General features: G+C 51.6%; 1 protein-coding gene across 1 annotated transcript in view; it reads right to left on the bottom strand.

Annotated features, from left to right (window-relative positions):
* Positions 1 to 2018: 2018 nt before the first annotated feature.
* Positions 2019 to 23756, bottom strand: part of CTNNBL1 (catenin beta like 1) — an 87936-nt gene continuing 66198 nt past the window's right edge. The window contains exons 12-16 of the mRNA XM_083507432.1: positions 19154 to 19251; positions 16928 to 17008; positions 10305 to 10442; positions 7669 to 7741; positions 2019 to 2258 (exon numbers count right to left, since the gene is read on the bottom strand). Of these exons, the coding sequence (XP_083363558.1) occupies positions 2170 to 2258; positions 7669 to 7741; positions 10305 to 10442; positions 16928 to 17008; positions 19154 to 19251 (479 nt within the window). The 3' untranslated portion in view covers positions 2019 to 2169. The remainder of the gene's footprint in view (positions 2259 to 7668; positions 7742 to 10304; positions 10443 to 16927; positions 17009 to 19153; positions 19252 to 23756) is intronic.

Raw genomic sequence — 23756 nt, 5'->3', positions numbered from 1 at the left:
TCTCTCCAAATGAGGCCCAGCCCAGGTCCACGGGAGATGGACAGGGACAACGCCGAGAGAGCGGAGGCAGAGCAGCTGCGGCAAATCCCCTCTGCCCCACAGGGGCACCTTGAAGGGAAAGGCACAGGAGGACCCACACCCAGGAAGGAGGCCCACATCAGGAGCAGGGCTCTTTCCCTACCCTGGAGGAAACAGGGCAGGATCAGAAGCACAGGCTGGACAGGAAGGTCAAAGCTCTGGGAGGGAAAGAGAACGCTCTATGGCATGTGTAAGCAAACTAAGGCCTGGGGGCTGGATCCGGCCCAATCACCTTCTTAATCCGGCCCGCAGATGGTCCGGGAATCAGCGTGTTTTTACATGAGTAGAACGTGTGCTTTTATTTAAAATGCATCTCTGGGTTATTTGTGGGGCATAGGAATTCATTCATATTCTTTTTCAAAATACAGTCTGGCCCCCCACAAGGTCTGAGGGAAGGTGGACCAGCCGCCTGCTGAAAAAGTTTGCTGACCCCTGCTCTACGGGGACGGCACGAGCATTGGGGGGTGGAAAGCGACTCCAGAAAAACCAACCGCAGCAGGAGAAAAAGTTGGTTTGGGCTCTGATCCTTAAGGACGTTTGAATCATAAGAGTCAGAAGGGACCCCCAAGGAACATCCTAGTCTAAGCAGCTATAACCAAAGGAGCAACAGACACATCTTATGTTCAGCATATGCATGAAAAGTGTGTGTGCCAAGACCCTTGGAGCTTCCCCCGTGGCCAGTGGGGAGAGAGAAACCTCCATACTTCAGGAGTCCACATACCAAGCAGGCCTTGCAAGCTCTTTTTGCCAGGTCTGGTCGGGGTTAACCAGCGCGTAAAGAGCCTTAAGGCTCTCTGCTTTCCAGGGAGTGGGGTGGGCAAGGCTCGCTCCGCATGGTGGCTAGGTGATGCTTTCGCTGGACCTTGCCAGGGCCATATCCAACTTCTCGGACGGCATACCAGGGCAGCCCTTGCCCGCACCAGGAATGCAGAGAGCTTAAAAGCTCTTTCTGTGCTCAACCGGCCACTCCAACCAGCAGAAATGGTGCTGCTACAGAGGCCACACAACATGTATTCCACTTCTGTACATTTTGATCATTTAGTGTGGCAGCGCCTGCACTTTGGAACTCCCTGCCTATTGAAATAAGTGTTCATTTTGGCACCTGCTAAAAACATTCTCGTTTAGACAAGCCTACCCAAATGATAAGAAAGTTAAGGTAATTTGTATATGTTTTAGTATTTCATATTTTGTAAGCTTTTAAGTAGGGTTGTACATTTTTTATTTTACTGTTTTCTCTTTTGTAAACCACTTGGGAGATTTTTTTTCAGAATCAAGCCATGAATAAATTTTATGAAATGAATAAATATTGTTTACTGATTGTTTAGCAGCTGGTTTTGCCTTGTGCAGTTTTGATTTTAGAAATGCATAGGTTATTTATTTGTTGCATTTATATTCCGCTTCCCCTCCCGCCCGCCCCAGGGCCTCAGAGTGGCATAGCACGTGGCTCTCTTCCTCCCCACTTAATCCCCACAACCGCCCTGCGACGTAAGTTAAGCTGAGAGGCAGTGGCTGGGCCCCACGGCCACCCCCAGTGAACATCATGGCTGAGTAGAGTTTTGAACCCTGGTCTCTCACCCAGGCCCTAGTCCAATGCTCTAACCACTACACCACACTGGCTCTGTTCACAGCTCTGAGCTCCCGTGGGAGAAAGGAGAGTATAAAATGGAATCAGTCAACCCATAGGCACCCTGGGCTCCATACTGGGGTAAGGAAACTGGGACTGCAGAGCAGCCACCATCACAAGATCTAATGGATGCTGCAAAGGACCATCAAATAGCATCAAGAACCCCTCAACTTTTAGCCTGCCCCAAACCTGGAAATAAAGTGGGACATAACAGATGCAGACATGGTTCACTATGACCCAAAGCAATCCATTCCACTTCAAAGAGGTGGGCCTCATCCTGTGCTCCCACAGCAGAGACTCAGTCGGGAAACGTAAGGAAAAAACCAAAACAAAATATCCTTTAATATCTCAAAAAGCCGCCCATAGGCTTATTTCCTCCAGCAAGTCCTTTCTGTGGCTCCAGAGTTGCAGCATGAGGTCACGGGGTCCTGAAAGGGGTGGTGCTGCAGCCGCTGAGTGGGGGACCCTCAGAAATTCTCCAGCAGCTCCACAATCCGCTTCTGCTCGCTCTCCCGGAATTCGGGGTTCTTCCCGTCCCCGATGTTCTCCGCATACTCTGCAGGAAGACAAGAGGTGGCGCTCAGCAGAAGAAGCCGCGGCTGTAGCTCCACAACCCCCCCCCCCCAGCAACTGAAATCCAGGTAAGATGGGAACAGAAAGGGAGAAGCTTTGTCTTCTGAGCTTCAATTAGGAGGTAAGGGGCCCTATTAAGCAATGCCTCACCCCACCCCCCACCCCTTGAAATCAGCAGACATACTTGGTGCCATGTTTGGCCGCTACTTATGGGGGTGGGGTGGGGATATTCATTATGGGAAGGAGGGCAGCTGAGGGGAAGCAGAGGGGGGCAGCCAGGAGCTGAGCAGGGCATGGCAAACCGGCCCTTCCTGTGACCACATAAGAACTCAAGCAGATTCTGCTGGATCAGGCCAGTGGGCCATCTAGGCCAGCATCCTGTTCTCACAGCAGCCACCCAGATACCTGTGGAAAACCTGCCATTCTCCCAGTAATTCCAGAGGTGCCTCAGAGGGGAAAGGAGCAGCTTTCTCCGTTCCTGTGCAGGGTGCCACCCGGTCTCCAAAACAGAGCCGTAACAGCTTGCGGGGCAAAGGGCTCCCATTAATACAGGGCAGGGGGGTCTGTGAGCCCCCTAATGCATGGGGACGCTGCTCCCCCCTCACCTCAAGCAGCACACACAAACAACGCTGCTCTGCTGCCGCCTCTGCCAGGGCTCCTGGGAGGAGAGCCTTGAATATGCATGAAGCCCAAGCCTGGCAGCAGCTGCTGCAATGGGGGCTGTGCCCTCCATGGCTCGACTTGCTCCAACAGGCAGGGCAGGCTCTGCTCCTCACTTCCAGAGACTGCGGGGAGGAGGGGAACCGAGCGGGAGAAGTCACAGCAGCAAGCAGCAGCTGCCCCTCTGGGCTTATGTGAAAGAGAGGGGAGACCTGCCTTTTGCAGGGTGGAGGGGGCAGAGCAATGGCCTCAAAGCTAGGCTTAAATCCCTGGACCATTTGCACATCTCCCCCCCCCCCCAGTAACTGGGGCACTGTAAGCACAAAAGGGGCAAGAACTGCAAAACACCTTGCTAGTAAGTGGTGTATTGATTCTACAAACCAGCCCCCCAATCTAGGCTTGCTCATCCCTGCTTCTCCAAACAGCGCCTTCTCGCCTCTGGTCTTGTTCCACCACAGCCTCCCCCTGCTTGACCCCCTGCAGATGTTTCGAACCAGCACTCCAGTCAGTCCCAACCAGCAGGGCTGGAGTCCAAAAGGTCAGCAAGACACCAGGCCAGGAAAAGCCCTTCTTGGCTGGGAGTCCTGGGAGACTTGCTCCCTGCCTTGCAGGCCTTTTCCATCTGGCATGAGAAGTGGGTCTGGGACTGACTCCAGCTGCAGAAGCTGAAGCTGCTGAACAGACTCTCCCGAAGGGGTCTTGTTTGGGGATTTTTGTTTCAGGTTGTTGCTGCTGCTGCTGCTATCAGTATTAATTTGTTGTATCTTTAGATTTTATTATGCCATATGTGGAAATCGTTCAGTTTGGTTGCATACTTTTTGATGTTTTACTTATTGTTTCTGCTTATGGTTATGTTTGTAATTGTGTGTTTTTTTCATGCTGATGCAGGTTGTGGGATGCCAGTGGGAAGTGGGGGCAGGGACTGGCTCAGAAGAAGTCCGGGCTGAAATCTGCTCCTTTGCAATTCTTTCTCCCTCTCTGTCTGCCTTCTCCTACCACACAGGGCTGCTGCATGGATAAGTAAGAGTTTCAAAGCATTTTGCAGACAACCGGTACTAGAGACGTTATTTTTGCATGAGCCGATTCTGGCATTTCTCTTACTCTGCTTGGAACTCAGACAGGAGGCTCTCCTATCACGCTCAGAAGAAATGCTACAGCCACCATTTCCTAAGGTGTGAGTCTCATCCCCCTTCCCGTTTGGCCAGAGAAAAGCCTTTGCCCAGTGCTGCTCTGTGCCAAACAAAAGCATCAGCGACCGAGAGCACACCTGGCAAGATGTGTCAAACTGCAGGCCCATCACTCAACTCCTGGAGAGCCGATTCTGGCCTTACACGCCCCACGAACCATATCCACGAGTCCTGAGCACAACGAGGCTCCATTAGGGAGAGAAATGGCTTCTCCGCATCACTTGCGAAGGCACCTCAAGGTCACTGCTCTCCCCCCCCCCCTGCATCTTCAGTGCTGGGCTGCCGAGATGCCATTAGCCACCTAAGGAGGCTAAACTGGAAGACGCAGACAAGCGAGCCAACACTCTTCTCAACCAACCGCCAGGAGGCCACTCTTTTGGGGTGGCAAATTCTGCAGCAGCAGCAGCAAGTCAAGCATTCTTCTGGAGAAGGTGGGAAGGCCTGCGGGCTTCTGATGCCTAGGGAAGTTAAGGTGGAGGTGGAAATGGGAGGGCTACTCCTTGCTCTGTCTGGTGGGATGTGCCTCTCCCATGTTCCCCTCCCCCCTGGGAAGTGAGCCCACACCAAGGCACCCAAAAGGAAATCTGCTCCCACACTTTGATCTTAGGCAGGATCTACACACAGCCAAACTGATTAACCTGCACTGTTCAAATGACTATGTGTCCCAGGGAGTGAACGAGACACAGAAGAGGCAGGAAGTGTCTACAGGCAAGGAACAATTTAATGCATTCAAGCTCAAGCAAATAAGCAGAGGTCAATATATGAGAACAAGAGAAAAGCCTCCTGGATCAGGCCCTGGGCCCATTAGTCCAGCATCCTCTTCTCACAGCAGTCAAAGAGATGGGAACGGCAATTTCATCTGGCTCTCTTTTTCTCATTCTTTTAAGTAACAGATAGGTAGCCGTGTTGGTCTGCCATAGTCAAAATAAAAAAATTCCTTCCAGTAGCACCTTAAAGACCAACTAAGTTAGTTCTTGGTATGAGCTTTCGTGTGCATGCACACTTCTTCAGATACACTGAAACAGAAGTTGCCAGATCCTTCTATATAGTGAGAAGGTGGGGAGGGGTATTACTCAGAAGGGTGGTGGGAATGGGAGATTGGCAGGTAGCTGAGATGAGCCTGTTGACGACTCTTAACGACTGCAATAGGTCTTACAGGAAAAGGCAAGGGGTGAGAAGGTGAGAAATGGCTTAGTCATGTATAATGAGATAGGAATCCAATGTCTCTGTTCAGACCAGGTCTCTCCATGGTTTTAAGTTTGGTAATGAGTTGCAATTCAGCAGCTTCTCTTTCCAGTCTATTTCTGAAATTCCTTTGTAGTAAAACAGCTACTTTGAGATCTTGTATAGAATGTCCTGGGAGATTGAAGTGTTCTCCTACTGGTTTCTCTGTTTTGTGATTCTTGATGTCAGATTCTTTTAAAATGTCTACTTTTTTTTTGTTAACTCTGCTGACTCAAATGTGCATTTTGTGGTTGACCTGTTTTGCAATGTTTTATTTTGAAAATTTTAAGATAGCATTTTAGTTTCCTGTTAATTCCTGCTCTGAATGTGTACTTTATTCAGCAATGTTTCGTTGTAGATTGTTTTAATGTGTTGTAGACTGCTTTGATATAAAGTGGTATAGGAATGCTAATGCTAACAACGATGTTATCTAGCTTGGTGGTCACCACTCCCATCAATATAGCTTTAACAAATCCCAATAAACAGGACCCCATACATGGCACTCAGAGAGAGGGAGAAGGAGCTAAACCTATCGCCAACACTTGCTTCAACAGTTATTGGATCTCTCACACCCCAAAGTCCCCTGCCTCAGTGGGGCACCCAGGGTGGTCTGTCTCTCCACCAAGGTAGCTGCACCCCCACCTCCAAAATTTCTCCCCAAAGCCCAGCCTGGTCAGCCATCAGAGAGGAGCCTTAATGAGGCTGCTGCCCCTCCCTGCTTGCCTCCATCCCCACTTAAAATAAATGGAGAGACCAATTTCTCTCTCCCTTTGCATCCAAAGCAATTCTTGGCCCTCCCCAGGGACCCATCAGCTGTCAGGCTGCCAGAGAAACAGGGAAAATATGTAGGCCATAAAAATCAAACTAAGAAACAGGCTTCCAATTAGCATGCAAAAAAGCAGGAGAGAGAAGGGGACCAGAGCCCTGAATGCAAAGCGGGAAAAGGGAAGGAGGCAGAAGATGCTGAATTAGCTGAGCCTCCGCTGGTGGAGTGGGGAGGGAGCGGCTTCTGCTGCTGCTTGGGTGCTCCTGCCACTCCCCACCACCATCTGGCTCCAAGCCCCAAGGAAACCCCCTCCCTCAAGAAGAACCTGTCTTCTTCCTGCAGCAAGAATGGCTTACGACTCCAGCTGTGCGAGGCTCAAGGTGAGCAGAATCCCACACTGGTGGAGAAAAGCAGGAATCCAGCTCTGCGCCCCCCCTACACAGGGGGAGGGGGGTGGCTACCTGGAGCCTGATGGGGGACTTGAGGAAGCCCCACTTGCCCCGGACCCTCCTAAGGTGGGTCAGAGCACCTGGGTGCTGTTGTAACCTCACGTGTGCCGGTTCAGGTCAGAAGGTGAACTGTGCATTTCTCAGGGAGACTCAGGACCCTGCAGTGGGAGATCTAGGGCTGGGAGGCTAGAGGTGGTGGAAGAGGAGCCAGGGCTTTATCGGCTGCGGCTCCAATCTGGTGGAACGCTCTGTCACAAGAGACTAGAGCCCTGCAGGACCTGACATCTTTCCACAGGGCCTGCAAGACAGAGTTGTTCCACCAGGCCTTTGGTCAGGGCGCAGCCTGACTCCCTCCTCCGGCAACCTGCACAGAATTTGCTTAACGGTTGCCATAAATTTGATTTTAATTAATTTTTATAATGAAATGTTTTTAGAATGTTGGATTATTTGATTGTTTGATTATTTGATTGTTGTTAGCCGCCCTGAGCCCGACTTCGGCTGGGGAGGGCGGGATATAAATAAAATTTATTATTATTATTATTATTATTATTAATTTTGTTTTTAGTTATTTATTGCATTAAGAGTCGGACCTTCTAACCACTACACCACACTCGTTCTCTCCCCAAGCCTTGCCTAGCAGGCCTGCCATCAAAGCATCCTGCATCTAAATTTAGGGGTCTCCTAAATGCCACCGCTCCTCTTCAGTGCAGAAGCATAGCTGTCAACTTTTCCCTTTTCTTGCGAGGAATCCTATTCGGAATAAGGGGACTTCCCTTTTTAAAAAAGGGAAACGTTGACAGCTATGTGCAGAAGCCCACAGGTCAGGAGCCACAGAGGCCAGCCCAGACCTTGCTGCTGGCGACGGCTTTGAACCAAACATTTACTTTCGACAATCTCGTAGGCAGCACAATGGGGCTGGAAGGCAGGGTCTGCCCAAAGGGTCACGGCGGCTGGATGAATAGGCAGAGAGGCGGTCTCTTGCCCGGCTCCATGTGCTTGAGTCTGAGAGGCTGGCTCCCTGCTTTCTGCTGGGGCTGCTGACCAAACAGGAGCCTGAGTGGGACCTCAGAAGAAGCCGTTCCCCCACTCCAGGGCTCAAAGACTCACCTTTGATGATGTGCCGAACTATTTTGATGGAGCTTCCCCTCATGTTCAGGATCTGATGGACTCGCTGACGAATCTGGCCAGGGAATGAAAAACAAGAGAGGGTGGGAGCAAAAGAGAGAGAGAGAGAGAGAGAGAGAGAGAGAGAGAGAGAGAGAGAAATCTGCAGTAATTGTAATGGAAACAGAGAACAAAAAACCCACAGGAGAGTTGGGTTTTTTCCCCAGTGAGGCAGCTTGGTTGAATTGTGCCAGGATCTTGACACAGCACACTCACACGGCCCCAAAATGGCCAGAAATGAAAGTGCCTTTATATGTGCGAGCAGGAATGAGCAGCCCTGCATATCTGGCCTTGTATGTATGCTGATGACCTAGTACTTGTATCTAGAACCCAGGTGGGCCTGAGACGGCTGCTTGCAAAACTAAGTTCATATTGCACGAGGAATGCTTTATCTATAAACTATGATAAGATGCAAGTCATTGTATTTGGGAAGCGTTCTAAAAAGCATGTTTGGCACCTGGATGAACACATCATAAACCAAGTAAATACGTTTAAATATCTGGGATTGATTTATTCAGAAACGGCCTCTTGGAATACACAGCTATCCAATATTAAATTGTAAGCCTTTAAATCAGCAAAAGCCATTCTGAAATTTGCTGCCTGTAAAGGTGGAAATCTGGTCAACCCAGCTCTATCTGTGTATAAAGCAAAAACAATGGCCCATATTTTATATGGTGCAGAGGTTTGGGGTACCTCAAAGGTCTCCGGTCTGGAACCCCCACAGAATTATTTTTTAAGAGTTCTTTTAGGTTTACCCAAAGACGTGCAATCTGCCATGGTCAGGTTGAAAACTCGCATGTTGAGCATAGAGAGCCAAATAGATAAAAGAATTCTCTGTTACTGGTTAAGAGTTCAACAGATGGACAACACTAGGCTACCAAAAAAATGCCTGATTGAGCTCTCAAATGGATTACCCTTTAAAAACTGGGTACATCATGCTGCCCAACTGATGGGCAAATATGACCTCTCAGTGACTGAGATTAAAGAACTCCCCTTATATTCACAGAAAAATATTTTTAAACGAACCATAAGGGCAGTGGCAACTAAAAACGATCTAAACTCTATGTGCACATCTACATGCGCCCCATTGTATTTTAAACTTAGAGAGGTCAATGAACACATATCTTATTTTAATGAATTGACTTTTGCACAGCTTCGAAAAGCTTTTACAGAGCTACGACTAAATACAATAAGCTTTGCTTATAGAGATGGGAGACATAGAGGCATACCAAAAAACGAACGTGTTTGCATTAGGGGATGTTCTGAAGTAGAGGACCTTATGCATTATATCTTGCACTGTCCATTATATAATGATGCAAGAAAAAGATTTTTGGTACCTATAATGACAGGGTCCCCTGGCCAGAACCCCCTTGATATGATGTTATATCTCCTTGCAGACACAGATAAGTATGTGATCTGGCGGGTAGCACTTTTTGCAACTGCTGCTAGGAAAATTAGAGCAAATTATATAGCCAAGGTAGCCATTAACTGTAAAGGAGATGAATTTATTTGATCCTATCTATCTACCTCAGGCTATGCTCTATCTTTGTCACCAAACTCTGAGTATAAATTGCACACTGTATTAATTGATATTGTTTTTAACATTAGTGACCATGTGATGATTTTAGCTTATGAATTGTATTGTTTAATGTTTTTATTTGTACATTGGGGTACTTTTATAGCTTTGTTTATAGCTTTGAGAGCCAGTGTGGTGTAGTGGTTAAGAGCGGTAGTCACGTAGTCTGGGTAACCGGGTTCGCGTCTCCGCTCCTCCACATGCAGCTGCTGGGTGACCTTGGGCCAGTCACACTTCTTTGAAATCTCTCAGCCCCACTCACCTCACAGAGTGTTTGTTGTGGGGGAGGAAGGGAAAGGAGATTGTTAGCCGCTTTGAGACTCCTGAAGGGGAGTGAAAGGCGGGATATCAAATCCAAACTCTTCTTCTTCTCTTCTTTGTTTAGAGTATGTAATGTTTTAATAATATAAATGTTTTAAGTCTTTTTTTACCAATTCAGTATATTTTCTTTTAATTGTCAAATAATTCTGTGTACATTGCGGCAGCCTTTGGCTATGTGCAATAAAACTGACTGAGACTGAGACACAGCACACTCACACGGCCCCAAAATGGCCAGAAATGAAAGTGCCTTTATATGTGCAAGCAGGAATGAGCAGCCCTGCATATCTGGCCTTGGGATCAGGGCATTGCAGAGGGTTGGAGTAGAGAACCCTTTGGTTGGAAGCCTTCCAATTCCATGATTCTGCATGTGGCAGGAAGCAGCCCATGTGGACAAAGGAAAACCTTGCTGAATCCCTCTCTCCCCCCACCCAGGTGTGTTAGCCCAAGGAGGGGAGGGGAAACAGGGACACCCACCTTCTAGAAAGGCTGCCACCTTCATCCCTAGCCAAAGGGAAATTAAAAAAGGGGTTGCAGCATAAAATGTGTGACCAAGCACCCCCTTATGCAGATGCGCTGAGATCTGGGTCCTCCCTGGTACAGAAGCAAAGACACAGTCCAGCGGGGGCCCTCAGAGCATGAACACTGGGGGTGCGGGGTTACGCGGCAGCCGTGCTGCCCTCACCTGGGGAATGCTGGCATTGCAGATCTCCGCCATGATGTAGCAGATGAGCTGGAGGACGAAGAGGCCGGCGTCCAGGCGGCGGAGGTAGAACTCATCCTCCATGTCATCATCAATGATCTCTCCCCGGCGGACCATGTCCTGGAATCACAGAATCACAGAGTTGGAAAGGTCCCCTAGGGTCCCCTGGGACGCGGGTGGTGCTGTGGGTTAAACCACAGAGCCTAGGGCTTGCCGATCAGAAGGTTGGCGGTTCGAATCCCCACGATGGGGTGAGCTCCCATTGCTCGGTCCCTGCTCCTGCCAACCTAGCAGTTCGAAAGCACGTCAAAGTGCAAGTAGATAAATAGGTACCGCACCGGCGGGAAGGTAAACGGCGTTTCCGTGCGCTGCTCTGGTTCACCAGAAGCGGCTTAGTCCTGCTGGCCACATGACCTGGAAGCTGTACGCCGGCTCCCTCGGCCAATAAAGCGAGATGAGCGCCGCAACCCCAGAGCCGGCCATGACTGGACCTAATGGTCAGGGTTCCCTTTACCTTTACCTAGGGTCCCCTAGTCCAGCACCCCACAATTAAAGAGTCTCAACCAAAGCATCGCGCAAGACCTGGAAGAGAAGCACCAGGAGCAGCTCCGATTGCAAAGTCCACAGAAATCCCTCGTGCAGTGAAAGAGCCATTTGTTCCTGGGCAAAACATGTCCCTGCGGACCCCCCACTCCCAGCCCACCCTCCGCTTCCTGCTGGCCCTGCGCCAGCAGTAATGCTTGCCACACGTGACCTTTTGCTATCCTCACGCTGGAATTTTGTTTTGCCAACCCGCGAGCTCCCTGCTGCTGCTGTGATTTATTATATGGCGGCCCAGCAGGTGCATGGCAGTCCGCCGGAGCTATGTCTCCTCATTAGAGCCGGCACCCGCTGTACCTGCAAGACTTGGCAAGGAGGGACCCCCCCTCCTGTGTGTGTGTGTGTGTGTTGCAAGCAAAAACAGGGGAAAGGCAAGGCTGCGTGGCAGCGGCAAGCTCCTCTGGCTCCCCCAGCCAGCTGCCCAGCCCCAGACCTTCCTTCCCCAGAGCCCACACGAAGCAACAGAGGTCCCAGACTGAGGAAGGTCTGAAAGCAAACTGCTAGGCAAAGCAGCAGCCCACGGGAGGAGTCCAGGGGCAGCAGCAATGCTAAGAACCTAAGACCCTAAGAACAGCCTGCTGGATCCGGCAGAGCCCAGTCATGATGGCTAGGAGCCACTGAGAGCCCTTTCCTATGTGAAACTGTCTAAACCTCTTTTAAAGCCATCCATCCTGTAGCAGTGAGTTCCATAGTTTAACGAAGGGTATTATCAGGAGAGAATGGTTTCTATTTACCTATTTATTTATTAACTTTCACCCGAAGATCACAGGGTGGCTCGCAACAGAAAAATACAAAACGAGAACACAAAACACATAATAAAAACAAAAACAAACCAATAACCGCCCCCGCCCCCCAGCCAAACACACTGGAAAGGACACAGAATGTGAATCAGTCAAAGGCCTGGTGACAGAGAAACGTTTTTGCCTGGTGCCTAAAGATATGTAATGAAAGTGCGAGGTGAGCCTCCCTGGGGAGAGCATTCCACAATCAGGGAGCCACCGCAAAAAAGGCCCCGTTCTCATGTTGCTGCCCTCTGGAGCTCTCGTATTCCTATACTGTCCTCCGACTTCCACCCAACGGGCTTCTTTTGCCCACCTGACCAAGACCAAAATCCAAGCAGCACAGCGTAGGACTCGCCCAGCTTCATCTTGTGGTCTGCCAGGGCCTTGAAAACACCCCCTCTTTGTCAAGGCAGGTGACAAAAACAGGTGTGCTCCCCTTCCCCTGAGAGTTTGAGACTCAAAAAGGGACCCCCCTGTTCAGCTCCATTCCTGATTTTTCACTTCTTCCGCTTCCCTACTCCAGCTTTTGCAGAACCACACCTTGCAGTCTCGGTTTTGGACGTTCAAAAGCCGCCGCCTTTTGGCAAGCCACCCCACCCTTTTCTGGTTTGATAGTTTTAAGGAGAGGTTGGGTCGCCATCTGTCAGGGCCTCTTTAGGTGTGGCTCCCGAATGGCAGGGGGTTGGACTAGATGCCCCTTGCACCTCTACAGCTCTATGATTCTATGACCCAGACCCTTTGCTACAACAAGGACCTGCCCTCTTGTGACCAGGCACTGACCTGGCTTGTGGCGGCTGCCTCTCGGAGAATGCGCTGGAGCCTCAAAGACCCTTAAAATCCTGGCTCAGGATTAGCAGGAATGTCACTGGCAATCTACAAGCCCTGGCAGGAGGCTCTCCCCCCCCTTGCCTCTCCAGCTCCTAATTTCTGCCCTTCCGCCTTGACAACTCTTGATTTTTATTTTTTAGAAATGCGAATGGCAAGTGTTTTCGAAGCCATCAGCCGTGGCAGCTCAAGCTGACATCTGAGGCGCGAGACGCACGACACCTGCAATCCAGGATAACGAAGTGATTTGGAGGCCGGATCCGCTGATTGCGCAGGCGGAAACCGGGACGGCTCTTCTCTCGTGCAAGGCGGGGGCCTCTCCCTGCGGGGCTGGCAGCAAGACAAAAAACACGGCGAGCCCCGGGAAACTTAGCCAAAGCTGCTTGCCAGCGTGCAGGGAGCTGGTGCGTGGGTGGCTGCGGCACCACCATGCCATTTTTTTAAAGCCCTGTTCACAACCACCATTCCTCCCCCTCCAAACTGTTGTTGATCTTTTCCCCGTGCAAACACCAAACAGCCACTCTGCCTCTCTCCCCCCCCCCCAAACCCTGTGCAGCCGTCAAGATGCTAACCTCCAAATGAATGCTCAGGTGCCATTCCTTATCTGCCGCGAGATGCCCCATGCTGATGGGAGACGACAGCAATAAGATGGGCTCCTGTGAAACTGAAGCAAGCTCCCCTCACAGTAATGAGGCTGGACTGACAGTTGGGGAATGGCAAAATGACGATTGCCAAAGCCCAGCGGGGCCTGCTGCAGATTCAAGCAGGCAGGCTTCCTGATCCCAGCGGAGATTCTGCCCCTGCTCCTCTCCTCTCAGCCACCCCGGCCTGCCACAACGGGTGGCAGGATTCTGGGTGCTGGAAAATCAAGCATCAAGGCCATTTCCCTTGGGTACTCCGCGGGTGTGCAAGGGGACAGGAAGTGGCTGGCTGCTTTATTGGGGCTTAGGAAGGATCTTCCTTCTGGTCCTCTGCCAGGGGGTCCAGGAATAATAATAATAATAATAATAATAATAATAATAATAATAATAATAATAATAATAATTTATTCCCCGCCCATCTGGCTGGGTTTCCCCAGCCACTCTGGGCAGCTTCCAACAAAACACTACAATACAATAACCTATTAAACATTAAAAGCTTCCCTAAAGAGGGCTGCCTTCAGATGTCTTCTAAAAGTCTGGTAGTTGTTGTTCTCTTTGACATCTGGTGGGAGGGCGTCCCACAGGGCGGGTGCCACCACTGAGAAGGCCCTCTGCCTGGTTCCCTGTAACTTGGCTTCTCACAGTGAGGGAACCGCCAGAAGGCCCTCGGCGCTGGACCTCAGTGTCCAGGCAGAACGATGGGGGTGGAGACGCTCCTTCAGGTCTACTGGGCCTTTGAGGCCGTTTAGGGCTTTAGAGGTCAGCAGCAACACTTTGAATTGTGCCCGGAAACGTCCTCGGAAGGCTACTTTGCTGCTTCTTCCACTGCTTAAAAATGAAAGAGGATTGTGCTGGATCAGGCCTGTGGCCCATCTAGTCCAGCACCTTGTTCTCCCAGTGGCCAACCAGGTGTCTGTGGGAAACCCACAAGCGGGATATGAGCACAAAAGCCTTCCTGTCTTCAGCAATTCCCAGCAACTGATATTCATAAGCATTGCTGCCTCCAACTGTCCATAGTCTCCTTCACAAATTTGTCTCGTCCCCTTTCAAAGCTCAAGTTGGTGGCTGTCACTGCCTCCTGGAGGAGCAACTTCTGCAGGACGCGGCTCGGTGGCACATGCCCTGTTGGCACACCTTTTTGCGGCCAGGGGGCACAGCAGCGCAGACCGCTCCGGCTGCTCTGTGCAAGGTAAGCACGAGTGTCAGGCTAGATTATCTCTTCCCGCTTCCCAATTAAAATCAGCTGTCAGGGTGACAGACAGGTTGGGACAGCCCGTCAGGCCAGCTGGGGCGTGAGGAGCAACTGCGGCGAAGCTGAGCAAAGGCTGATGAAGGAGGCTGGCAGAGGCAAGATCTTCCTGCTTCCACCAGCTGGGGCTGCTGGAAGAGGGGAAGAGGCCGAGGGGGCCAACTCAAATCTATGCCAGGTGGGGAGGGAGGAGGACTGATCCTTGAAGGCCAGCACACACACACACACACACCGGCCCCATAAAGGGGCGCTCAAACCAAGGGAGGCGAAAACACTGGACTGAAGGCCTGATTTCTCTCTCCAGCTTTCAGAGTTGGCACTGAAGGGGCATTTATGTAACAGCTGCAGCCTCAAGAAGGAAGGCTCAAAACTTCCTTTAGAGGCTCAAGCGTGGGGGAGAGCTGCAAGTTTGGCACCAGATGTGAGACCCGACACTTGCAGGGCAAAATGATAAGCAATGCAAAACGCACACAAATGTAGAACCCCTGAAGGAGGAGTCGGTGTTGGGCTAATGGGAGGGACAACGTTGCTTGTTGCTAGTCACGTTTGCAGGAGAACATAAGGAGAGCCTGCAGGATCAGGCCTGTGGCCAATCTAGCAAAGTGTTCCCTGTGAGCTGAGTTGTCCCATATAAAACAGGTGCAGGCCTTGCAAGTTTTTTCACTCTGTTTGGGATGAGACATCATGGGGCTTTTAGGGTCGGCAGCTGTGCTCTCAGCCGGCAACGGATGTAAAGGGCTTCAGCTCAGAGCCCAGGTGAGGAAGGTCTGAGCAGCTGAGGAAGTTCAGCTGGGCTGCGGAGCCTCCGGCAAACGCTGCTGTTCCTCACGCTCCGCATTAACCCCTTTCATGATCACCCTCTCGCAAGGCACTTCTGTGCAATTCAAGCCATTTGCTGCCCCACTCAAATGCCAGGTTAATTCCAAAACCCCATTTAGGCTATCAAAGCCCACGGAAGCCGATTCTCCCTTTCAAGGATGGAATGACTTAACAGTGGCACAATTAGCATCTAATTTGTAAGTCGTTATGGCGCGAAGTATCCGGCGAGAGCGCTTTTATTGAATAAACCTGCTGAGCATAATTTCCTCGCAGAACTAAGAAGAAATGCATTAAGTCATCACCTGCCTTTGCCTCCCTTTCTGCAGAGATCACCGCTGAGGCTCTATAATTGCGCCTCGTCTCTGAGGGAGTTAAAGAGCTGTGGTGGCTCGCCACTTTTTTTCTCAAATAAAACATGAAATGGACTGGGGAAGAGGGGAGACTTGTTCGCCACAACCTGACACATTGAGATTTTCTGAGCGGCAGCATTCCTTGGGGTCCTTGCCATGTCCTGCCTGCAGGGACACCTGCTTCCTCACCTGTGACTCTACTGTGTTTCAGAGCTCCAATGCACAGGGACGGATGCCTTCTCCACGGGACAATGTGGAATCTGGCTTCCCTAAGTCCTCTACCAACCAAATATAAAGCCGCTCTTGGATACACTGTGCTGCTTTTTTGGCTATTATTTTTGAATGGATTTGACAGACTTCGATAAAATATTTTTTAAAAAACTTTAAAAACCAAACTCGTGGTAGGTATTGTTATTACTAATCTTATTACTACAGTGGACCCTCTGGATATGCATTTAATTTGTTCCTGGGGTCCAAGCGCCCCCCGAAAAATTCGTGCCCAGAGGCGCCGCTTCCGTGCATGCGCAGCGGCGAAACTCAGAAAAAGAATTCCAGGTTTGCTGCGTTCACAACCTGAAGTTTATGTTACTCGAGAGTAACGTAACCTGAGGGTCTACTGTATTATTATTTGAATTTATAAACCACCCTATAACTGCAGGTTTTTTGCAAATTATTCTCCAGTGCTGAACTGAATGGAGAACAACACACGCATGCCCCCTTGCTTAAGCTGGGCAGCAGGCCTTCGTGTCTGGAGGACGCTTTTGGTGAGCTCGCAGGCAGTGGGGCAGGAAGCAAGCGAGCCCTTGAGCAAACCGCAGCTGTCTCTTTAAGAACCTAAAAATTATTAATACCATTATTTATTATTAATAATATTCATTAAATGTGTTAGGCACTTTACCTTGCCCGAAGCAACTCAATGCACTAAAAGCACAAAGAGGTAAAAGGAAACCTGACATATGCATCAAATGGGGGGGGGGGGGTTACATTAAAAACATCCAACCCACTTCTAAAAGGCCACTGATAGTTAAAGGCTGAAGGCCTGGTTACAGAGCAAAATTTAAGCTAGTGCCCAAAGATAATGTAATGACAGCGCCTAGCAAGCCTCCCTGGGAGAGCGTTCCACAAAGGGGGAGCCAACGCAGAAAAGGCCCTGTTCTCGTGTTGGCGTCCTCTGGATCTCTCACCGGGGGGGGGGGGCACACGAAGTAGGGCCTCGAATAACGGCCGCAGGGTCTGGGTTGGTTCATATGGGGAGCTTTTAGCATTTCAGGGAACTTGCAGGCATCATTTCATAATGAATTGACAGGAGGGGGGTGGGGTGGGGGGTGATGATACCTACATGCTTTTCTCCTTCGATCTTCTTATCGGCTGCTTGCATTGCATCCAGGTACTTGAAATATAACTCCATCAGTCTGTCAACCTGCCGGCCGGGGGGGGGGGGGAGAGAGAAGAAGAGTGGAAAAGGTTTGAACTCATCACACAGCCATCCCACCCTAATAATAATAATAATAATATTAAAATGTCACACATTAAAAACTTCCCTGAACAGGGCTGCCTTCAGATGTCTTCTAAATGTCAGGTAGTTGTTTATCTCTTTGACATCTGAAGGGACGGTGTTCCACAGGGTGGGTGCCACCACCGAGAAGGCCCTCTGCCTGGTTCCCTGTAACTTGGCTTCTCGCAGCGAGGTAACCGCCAGAAGGCCCTTGGTGCTGGATCTCAGTGTCCAGGCAGAACAATGGGGGTGGAGACGCTCCTTCAGCTACCCTAGCAAGACGAAGGGCCCATGGATAGCGAGGCGCCTCTGCACTGAATAAGTTGGGCTTTTAAAGCCGGGGTGCCACATCCGTACTGAACGGGACAGGTCCTGCAGATTCCCTGCTCACAGAATGCACGGCACCCAACAGCCCCAGATGCTCTGAAATCGCACTGATTCTGCTTACCTCAGCACCCAATTCCCTTCCCGCCCCCTTGATCATTGCTCCTCTAAGCTGGCCTGACCTAGGGGCTCCCTTTACACCATTCTCCATCTTGCCAAAGCAGCTGCATCCGCGTCTCCCGAGAGGCAAGATTTCCAAGGCCGAAAGGGGAGAAATCAGCACTAGGCTCCCAGGCAGGTGCTGCCAGGAAACCCACAAGGAGGGCACAGGAGCAACCTCCCTGCCTCTGCCCCTCGTTGACAGCTATCTTGGCCAGCAGCCGTTGCCAGACCTGCTCTCCCACATATATTTCAGGGTGGGTGCGTGCGGAGACGGCAGATTTTATTCCAACGGCAGACGTCTGAAGCTCTCAGGATGCATTAGCGGCTGCTCTTTGCAGAAGAAAACCAACAGCAGCCCCTGGGGACCCACTTGGCAAGTCCCACCAGAAGCGCAGGCTTGCACAGGCCCTCCCCTCCAGCGGGACATCCCTGCTTCCCTCTCCGCTCCACTAATTGATTTCCAAGGAAGATACAGGTCCTCAGAGCCAATATCAATTTTCAGGAGCACTGAGAGCACTAACCATTTCCTTAGCTTGAAATGCTGGTGGTTGAAACTGCAGGTTTCCCCGGAGAAGCCGGGGGTTAAGGACTCCGGCCCACCCTATCCATGCAGCCGGGGCAGGGCTGCGCTCCAAGGGGTTGGTGGTCTCAAGAAGGGTCCCTGCAGGAAGCCTATGCCACTACAGTCATACCTCACGTTACGTCCGCTTCATGTTATGTTCTTTCAGGTTACCTCCTGCGGAGATCCGGAAGTACCGGAAGGGTTACTTCCGGGTTTCACCACTCGCGCATGTGCAGAAGCGCAAAATGATGTCATGTGCAGAAGCGGTGAATCGCAACCCGCGCATGCACAGGCGCGACGCTGCGATTTGCGCTCTTTTCATGTTGCGAATGGGCCTCCGGAACGGATCCCATTCGCAACGAGAGGTACCACTGATTTCATGCCACAGGACACCCACGCAGCACACACCTGGCAGTGAGGGGGAGCCATGAAGCCATGGCCCTGCCATGAATCCGGCAGAGGGGTTGGCAGGATGTGGGCAGCAGTGTTGCACCACGGGGCACAAGCCCCACTGAAATAGGAAAGGGGCAACAGCACGGTGGGTCTTGTGCAAGGGAACTCCTTTGGAGGATTGTCATAGAATCACAGAATTGAGCAGCTGGAAGGGACCCTCAGGGGTCATCTGGTCCAACCCCCCCTGCAATGCAGGAATCACAACTCAAGCATCCATGACAGGTGGAACACTGTGCCAAATGTTAGCAGAACTTGTGGGGGCAGGAAAAAAGATAACTGGTTGAACTAAAGGTGGCATGCAAGGGGGTCCCCACATTTAATCCCAGCCTGAGAGGCAGTGTTTGCCCGCTCACCTGGTGAGCTTTTTATGGCTGAGTGGGGAATTTGAACCCAGGTCTCCCAGGTCCTGGTAGTCCAACACTCTAACCACTACACCACACTGCCTCTCACCACCCTGGTTACCATTTGGACAGTATCACTGAGGCAGTGCCCAATTTCTCCCGCCCCCACCAGGCTCTGAACCCCGTCTCCTGTTCCCAGCTCCCCAACACTGCCCCCCCGTCTCTCACCTTCTCGCTGTCGTTCTCCGTGAACTTGTTGAGCAGCCGAGTTCTCTGCTGTCCCCTCAGATTCCTCAGGAGGGAAGCCAAGATGGAGCAGATGTGCTCTGGGGGAAGAGAAAGAGATGCACACACTCAGGTCGGGTAGCTAAGGCTGCCCCCCCCCATCTCTTTGCCAAAGGGCAGAGGAGTCAGCGGCTTCCTGCGCAGCTGAGTGTGACGGAATCATAGAGTTGAAAGGGACCCCCGGAAGTCATCTAGTCCAACACCCTGCAGTGCAGTATGAAGAGAAGCAACTCGAGAGAGGCTTGCCCCTTCTCCTGAACAAGTTCCCATTGAAGGGATGGCAATTGGGACATGACAGGAACAAACGACTCCTGACCGCGGAGCCTGATTTAGCTGCAGCGGGAGCGGATTCTGCAACTAGGCTTGCATCTATTCACAGAAAGGCCATTGTGCCGAACACGGAGTTAGGCACAAAGGCTGCCCAAAATAATGAGCTTTCTCTTGCCTGCTTTGCAGCCTCTCAGATTTTGCTGACGGGTCAAGTTCAAGGCAGCACAAGTCTTGGGGAAAGAGGGAGAGCAGAAGCCCCAAAAGGAAACTACTATTCTTCTGCTTCTGCTGCTGCCTCCACTGGGCTCTTGCTGGCACCAAGACCAACACTTCCACTCGAAATCTCCATCCTGCACCTTCACAGGCCTGATTCTGAAGGGCCCAAGGCGAAGTCATCCTTCAGCGAAATGGGAATTTAGAAATGGAAGAAGAGCCCTGCTGGATCAGACCGGCATCCTGCTCTCCCAGTGGCCAACCAGATGCCCCTTGTGGGAAACCAGCAAGCAGGATTTGAGCACAGAGTCCCCTGCCCTCCTGCAAGTGGTATTCAGAAGCATTGCTGCCTCTGACCCTGAAAGCAGAGCACAGTCCCCGATAGCCGCCTCTCCTCCTCCATGAATTTGCCTAATCCTCTTTTAAAGCCAGCTGGGCTGCTAGCCATCACTGCCTCCTGCAGGTCGGAGTTCCACAGGTTAACCATGTGCTGTGTGAAGAAGTCCTTTCTTTAATCTGCCCTGAATCTTCCAACAACACTTTGCTTCCTTGGGTTCAGCTGCAAGCAGTGGGGCCAGCAGCTACGGCTAGCAGTTGCTTATATGGCCCCAGCAGTGGCCTCTGCTAACCTGGTGCCCTCCTGGGGTGCCAGCTCACATCGCCAGACAGCACTGCTGTTGGCAATGACAGGCAGCCATGGTCTAGAGGCACCAAGTACTGAACAGTCAACATAACAAGCAACACCAGGGTGCAAAATTGTTCCAGGTTTTGCATGACAAGGGCCCAGTCGGCTACTGTTCCAAGCCTGCGGATTGGTTTGCTAGACCCTAAAAGGGAACACTGAACGCTCACTGCTGTGAACACCTTGTGTCTGTCTTCACTGTAAAAGAGAAGCAGAGCTGTCCACTTTTGCACCGAGGGAGCCCAAGCACAAATTCTCTTGCCAAGGCAGGTGCGGCTGCTCCCTCCTGCGCTCAGAGCCGGCCTCGCCTTGCAGGCATTTCAGAGCAAATGCAATTCCAACCTCTCCACGCCACCTTTGCTTTAATCCCGCCGATTAAGATTGATGAGGCAAGGGGGGCCATAAAATTTGCCTCTATTGGCTTGCCGGAGGAGAGGGGTGTCAGAATCTGTTATTTTTCAGAGAGGAAAATGCAATGTACGGAGAAGAGGGATCATCTCCTCATTGCTGTCAAGACAGATTAACATGAGTTTCCACAGCTCTGCCTTAGCCCGGGGGCCTGAGAGAAGCCGCGATCAATTGCTCATGGAATAGGAGCGACAGGCACCTCTTTGCAAGGGGCTTTCAATAAACCGGTGTCTCGGCCTTTTGCGGGAAGGGCTCTGCAACAGGCATGGGGGATCCCAAGTGACAGAGGAGACCCTCTCTCGTGCTGGGGATCCCACACTCCGCACCTGGGCAGCGCAGGGCGACAAGCAAAAGGAGAGCCTGCTGGGCGAACAGGTTTTCTAAGCCGCTAATAAATGTTCCTCCTTCAGCAACAGATTTCAACTTGAGGGGGTGTCAATTTTTCATGCACCAAGGAGATTGGTGGAGGGGAGAGAGGAGCTGACAGCAGGAACAGGAGAGGCGATAAACCTGTTATCTGGTGGGCAGCCCGGCTCAGTGGCTCCATTACTCCGACGGAGCAAGATGGAGGTGAGCTGGAGAGACACCAACGCACAACCTGTTTGAGCAAAGCGTACAGTGGCAAGCAACCACACTGTAACACATGCGTGCGCGCGCACACACAGTCTCTCTATCAAATCAGAACCTTCTGCTCTAAAGGAGTGTGGGGAGAGAAATTCAGAACCCCCCCAGGCAAGGCTATTTGCAAAGAATACCAGTCCCGGGAGTTCTTGCCTTTATGTGGAGAGATGCAAGGGTGCATTGCCAACGTGACTTTGGTTCATGCCAAAAAACTGAAGATAATCCCCTTTCCCCATGAAAGACAACAGCAAAAGGGAATTTTGCACTTTCTTTTTAAAGCACAGACACCAACAGCCTAGGAAATGCTGAGGCAGGACCAAATGCCGGGTGTTGACATGGCTCAAGAATTGGCCCACCTTCCCTAAGAAAGGTTCCCTCCTAGCCAAACCTGAGATCCTGCTGTTTTCGCAGCATCTGTGGGGAGGGAGAAAGGGGGAGACGGAGCCACAGCTCTCTCTCTCCTTGCTCCATGCCTGGCCAATCTGCTGCACATTTGGTTTGCTTTGTATTAGCAGCGCCAGCCGCAGGGGAAAGGGGAACAACCAGAGGGGTGCTCCTGCCATTTTGGTACCCGCTGTTGTGGTACCGTCACCAAACTAAGCACACTCAAAAGAAACGCACCCAGCACCAGGCTCAGCTCTCAGCCGGATGCGAGACGGGCCGAAGGCGCCAGCGCACACTTTGAGCTCAGTACAAAGCGAGGCGCCTGCAGCAGATCGCATTTGATCCCCCCCCCCCCACTGTGGGGCCAGTTTCAGCATTCTGCAGACTACTGACAGGCCTTGGGGCGACACTCCAGGCATCGCAATTGAGAGCCTGCAGTTTTGCAAAGGAAGCTCCCAGACAGCGGCAGCGACACAAACAATAAAGTTAACTTTCCCAGCCTCTTAAGTCCCAGGGCGGGATGGAGGAGACAAGAGTTCTGAGCCAGCTAAGTGGGCTGCCATAGGCCTCCGCTTAACAGAAAGGCAGTCGATAATTCCCCGTGGAGCTCTGATCTCTGTCTCCAGCCTTTTGGCAGGGTCCACCTGTGCTAGACCACTGGGCTCCACCTAGCTCTGTGTAGATCCTACTCTGACTGGCAGCAGATCTCGAGGGTTTCCAGGCAGGCAGTGTTTTGCAGCCCTACCTGGAAATGTTGCCTGGGATTGAACCCGGGACCTTCTGCACTCCAAGCACGTGCTCTGCCCCTTCCCCCAATTAAAGCACGAAACCAAACCCCACACAGATCCACAGCCCCATGAGCATCTCTCCAACGACCACTGTTCTCCTCAGATAAGAGGGGTGTTCTGCAAGTGCGGATCAGGCGCCAGGAAGCCGGCTGCCCTGCTTTGCCATTGGAACCAGGGTGCTGGATGTCTTCCCCACTCTACCCTGTGGCGATTGTGCTCAGGCCAGTTCCAAGCTGTCCACCCCTGGGCAAGCGGATGGGGCTGGGCTGGGGAGAGACTTTGGGATGCAGGAAGTGTCGAAAACATCCTAATGAGATTGATCTTGACTTTGGCGGCTGAGCGGCGGAATGCAGATGAGTCTATTCCGTGGCTGGCGTGCTGGCAGCTGCAGGAGGTCCCGTCAAACCGTGCCTCAACCCGGCAGCGTTGTTCTGCCTTTGTTGTTGTTGTTTTCCCCCTTCTTCCCACCCCCTTTTGCACTGCGTTATAATGGACATCTGCCCAGCAGGGGAGGCGAAAGGCAGCAGGCCGAGTGGAAGCCTGTGCACACTCGGGCAGAATACTGATGCCGGCTCGGAAGAAAACACACAGCCCCCTCGGAAAAACCAACACGGCAACACACAAAGCGCTGCAGATCCTCGCAAAGGGAGGGTGTTGTGGACTTCTTAGAGCAGATCCAAGATAAAACGCGGCAAGACAGAGGGTGGAGGGAGCTGGGAGGACAGTTTCCTCGCTAACAAGCTCAGGAAGGGGAGTGGAGCGAAGCCACAGGAGCCGCCTGAAGACCCTCTCCAGATCCTGGCTTGATTTCTGATGAGGAGAAGAAAGGGAGGAGAGGAGCTGGGCTTCGTGCCCTCCATGCCAATCGGCTTTGTCCGTTTGCTGTGTTTCCCAGGATGGAACAAGGTGTTCGCAGAGGCTCCAGAGAGCTGCTCCTCACCGCCTGTTGTTGTCCCCCCCCCCCCGAAAAAGAGGGTCAGGCTGCCTCTTTCGGGCAAAGTGCTTCCCGGATCCACAGCTGAGCTGCTAGAACGGAAGGAGCCCCCCACAAAGGTGCTTTGCATTTGCCAGAGACTGTCCCCCCAAGCCACCCCCCATCTCCACAACAGGCAGAGGCTCCCTCCGTGCCACAGGCATCAGTCTGTCTTGAAAAGCAATGGTCAGATCACTGGCTTTACCA

The sequence above is a fragment of the Podarcis liolepis genome, assembly GCF_965112155.1.
Source record: "Podarcis liolepis genome assembly, chromosome: 6".
Classification (NCBI taxonomy): domain Eukaryota; kingdom Metazoa; phylum Chordata; class Lepidosauria; order Squamata; family Lacertidae; genus Podarcis; species Podarcis liolepis.
Note: the sequence above shows the minus strand (reverse complement) of the source record. Positions and strands in the feature narration are given on the sequence as shown.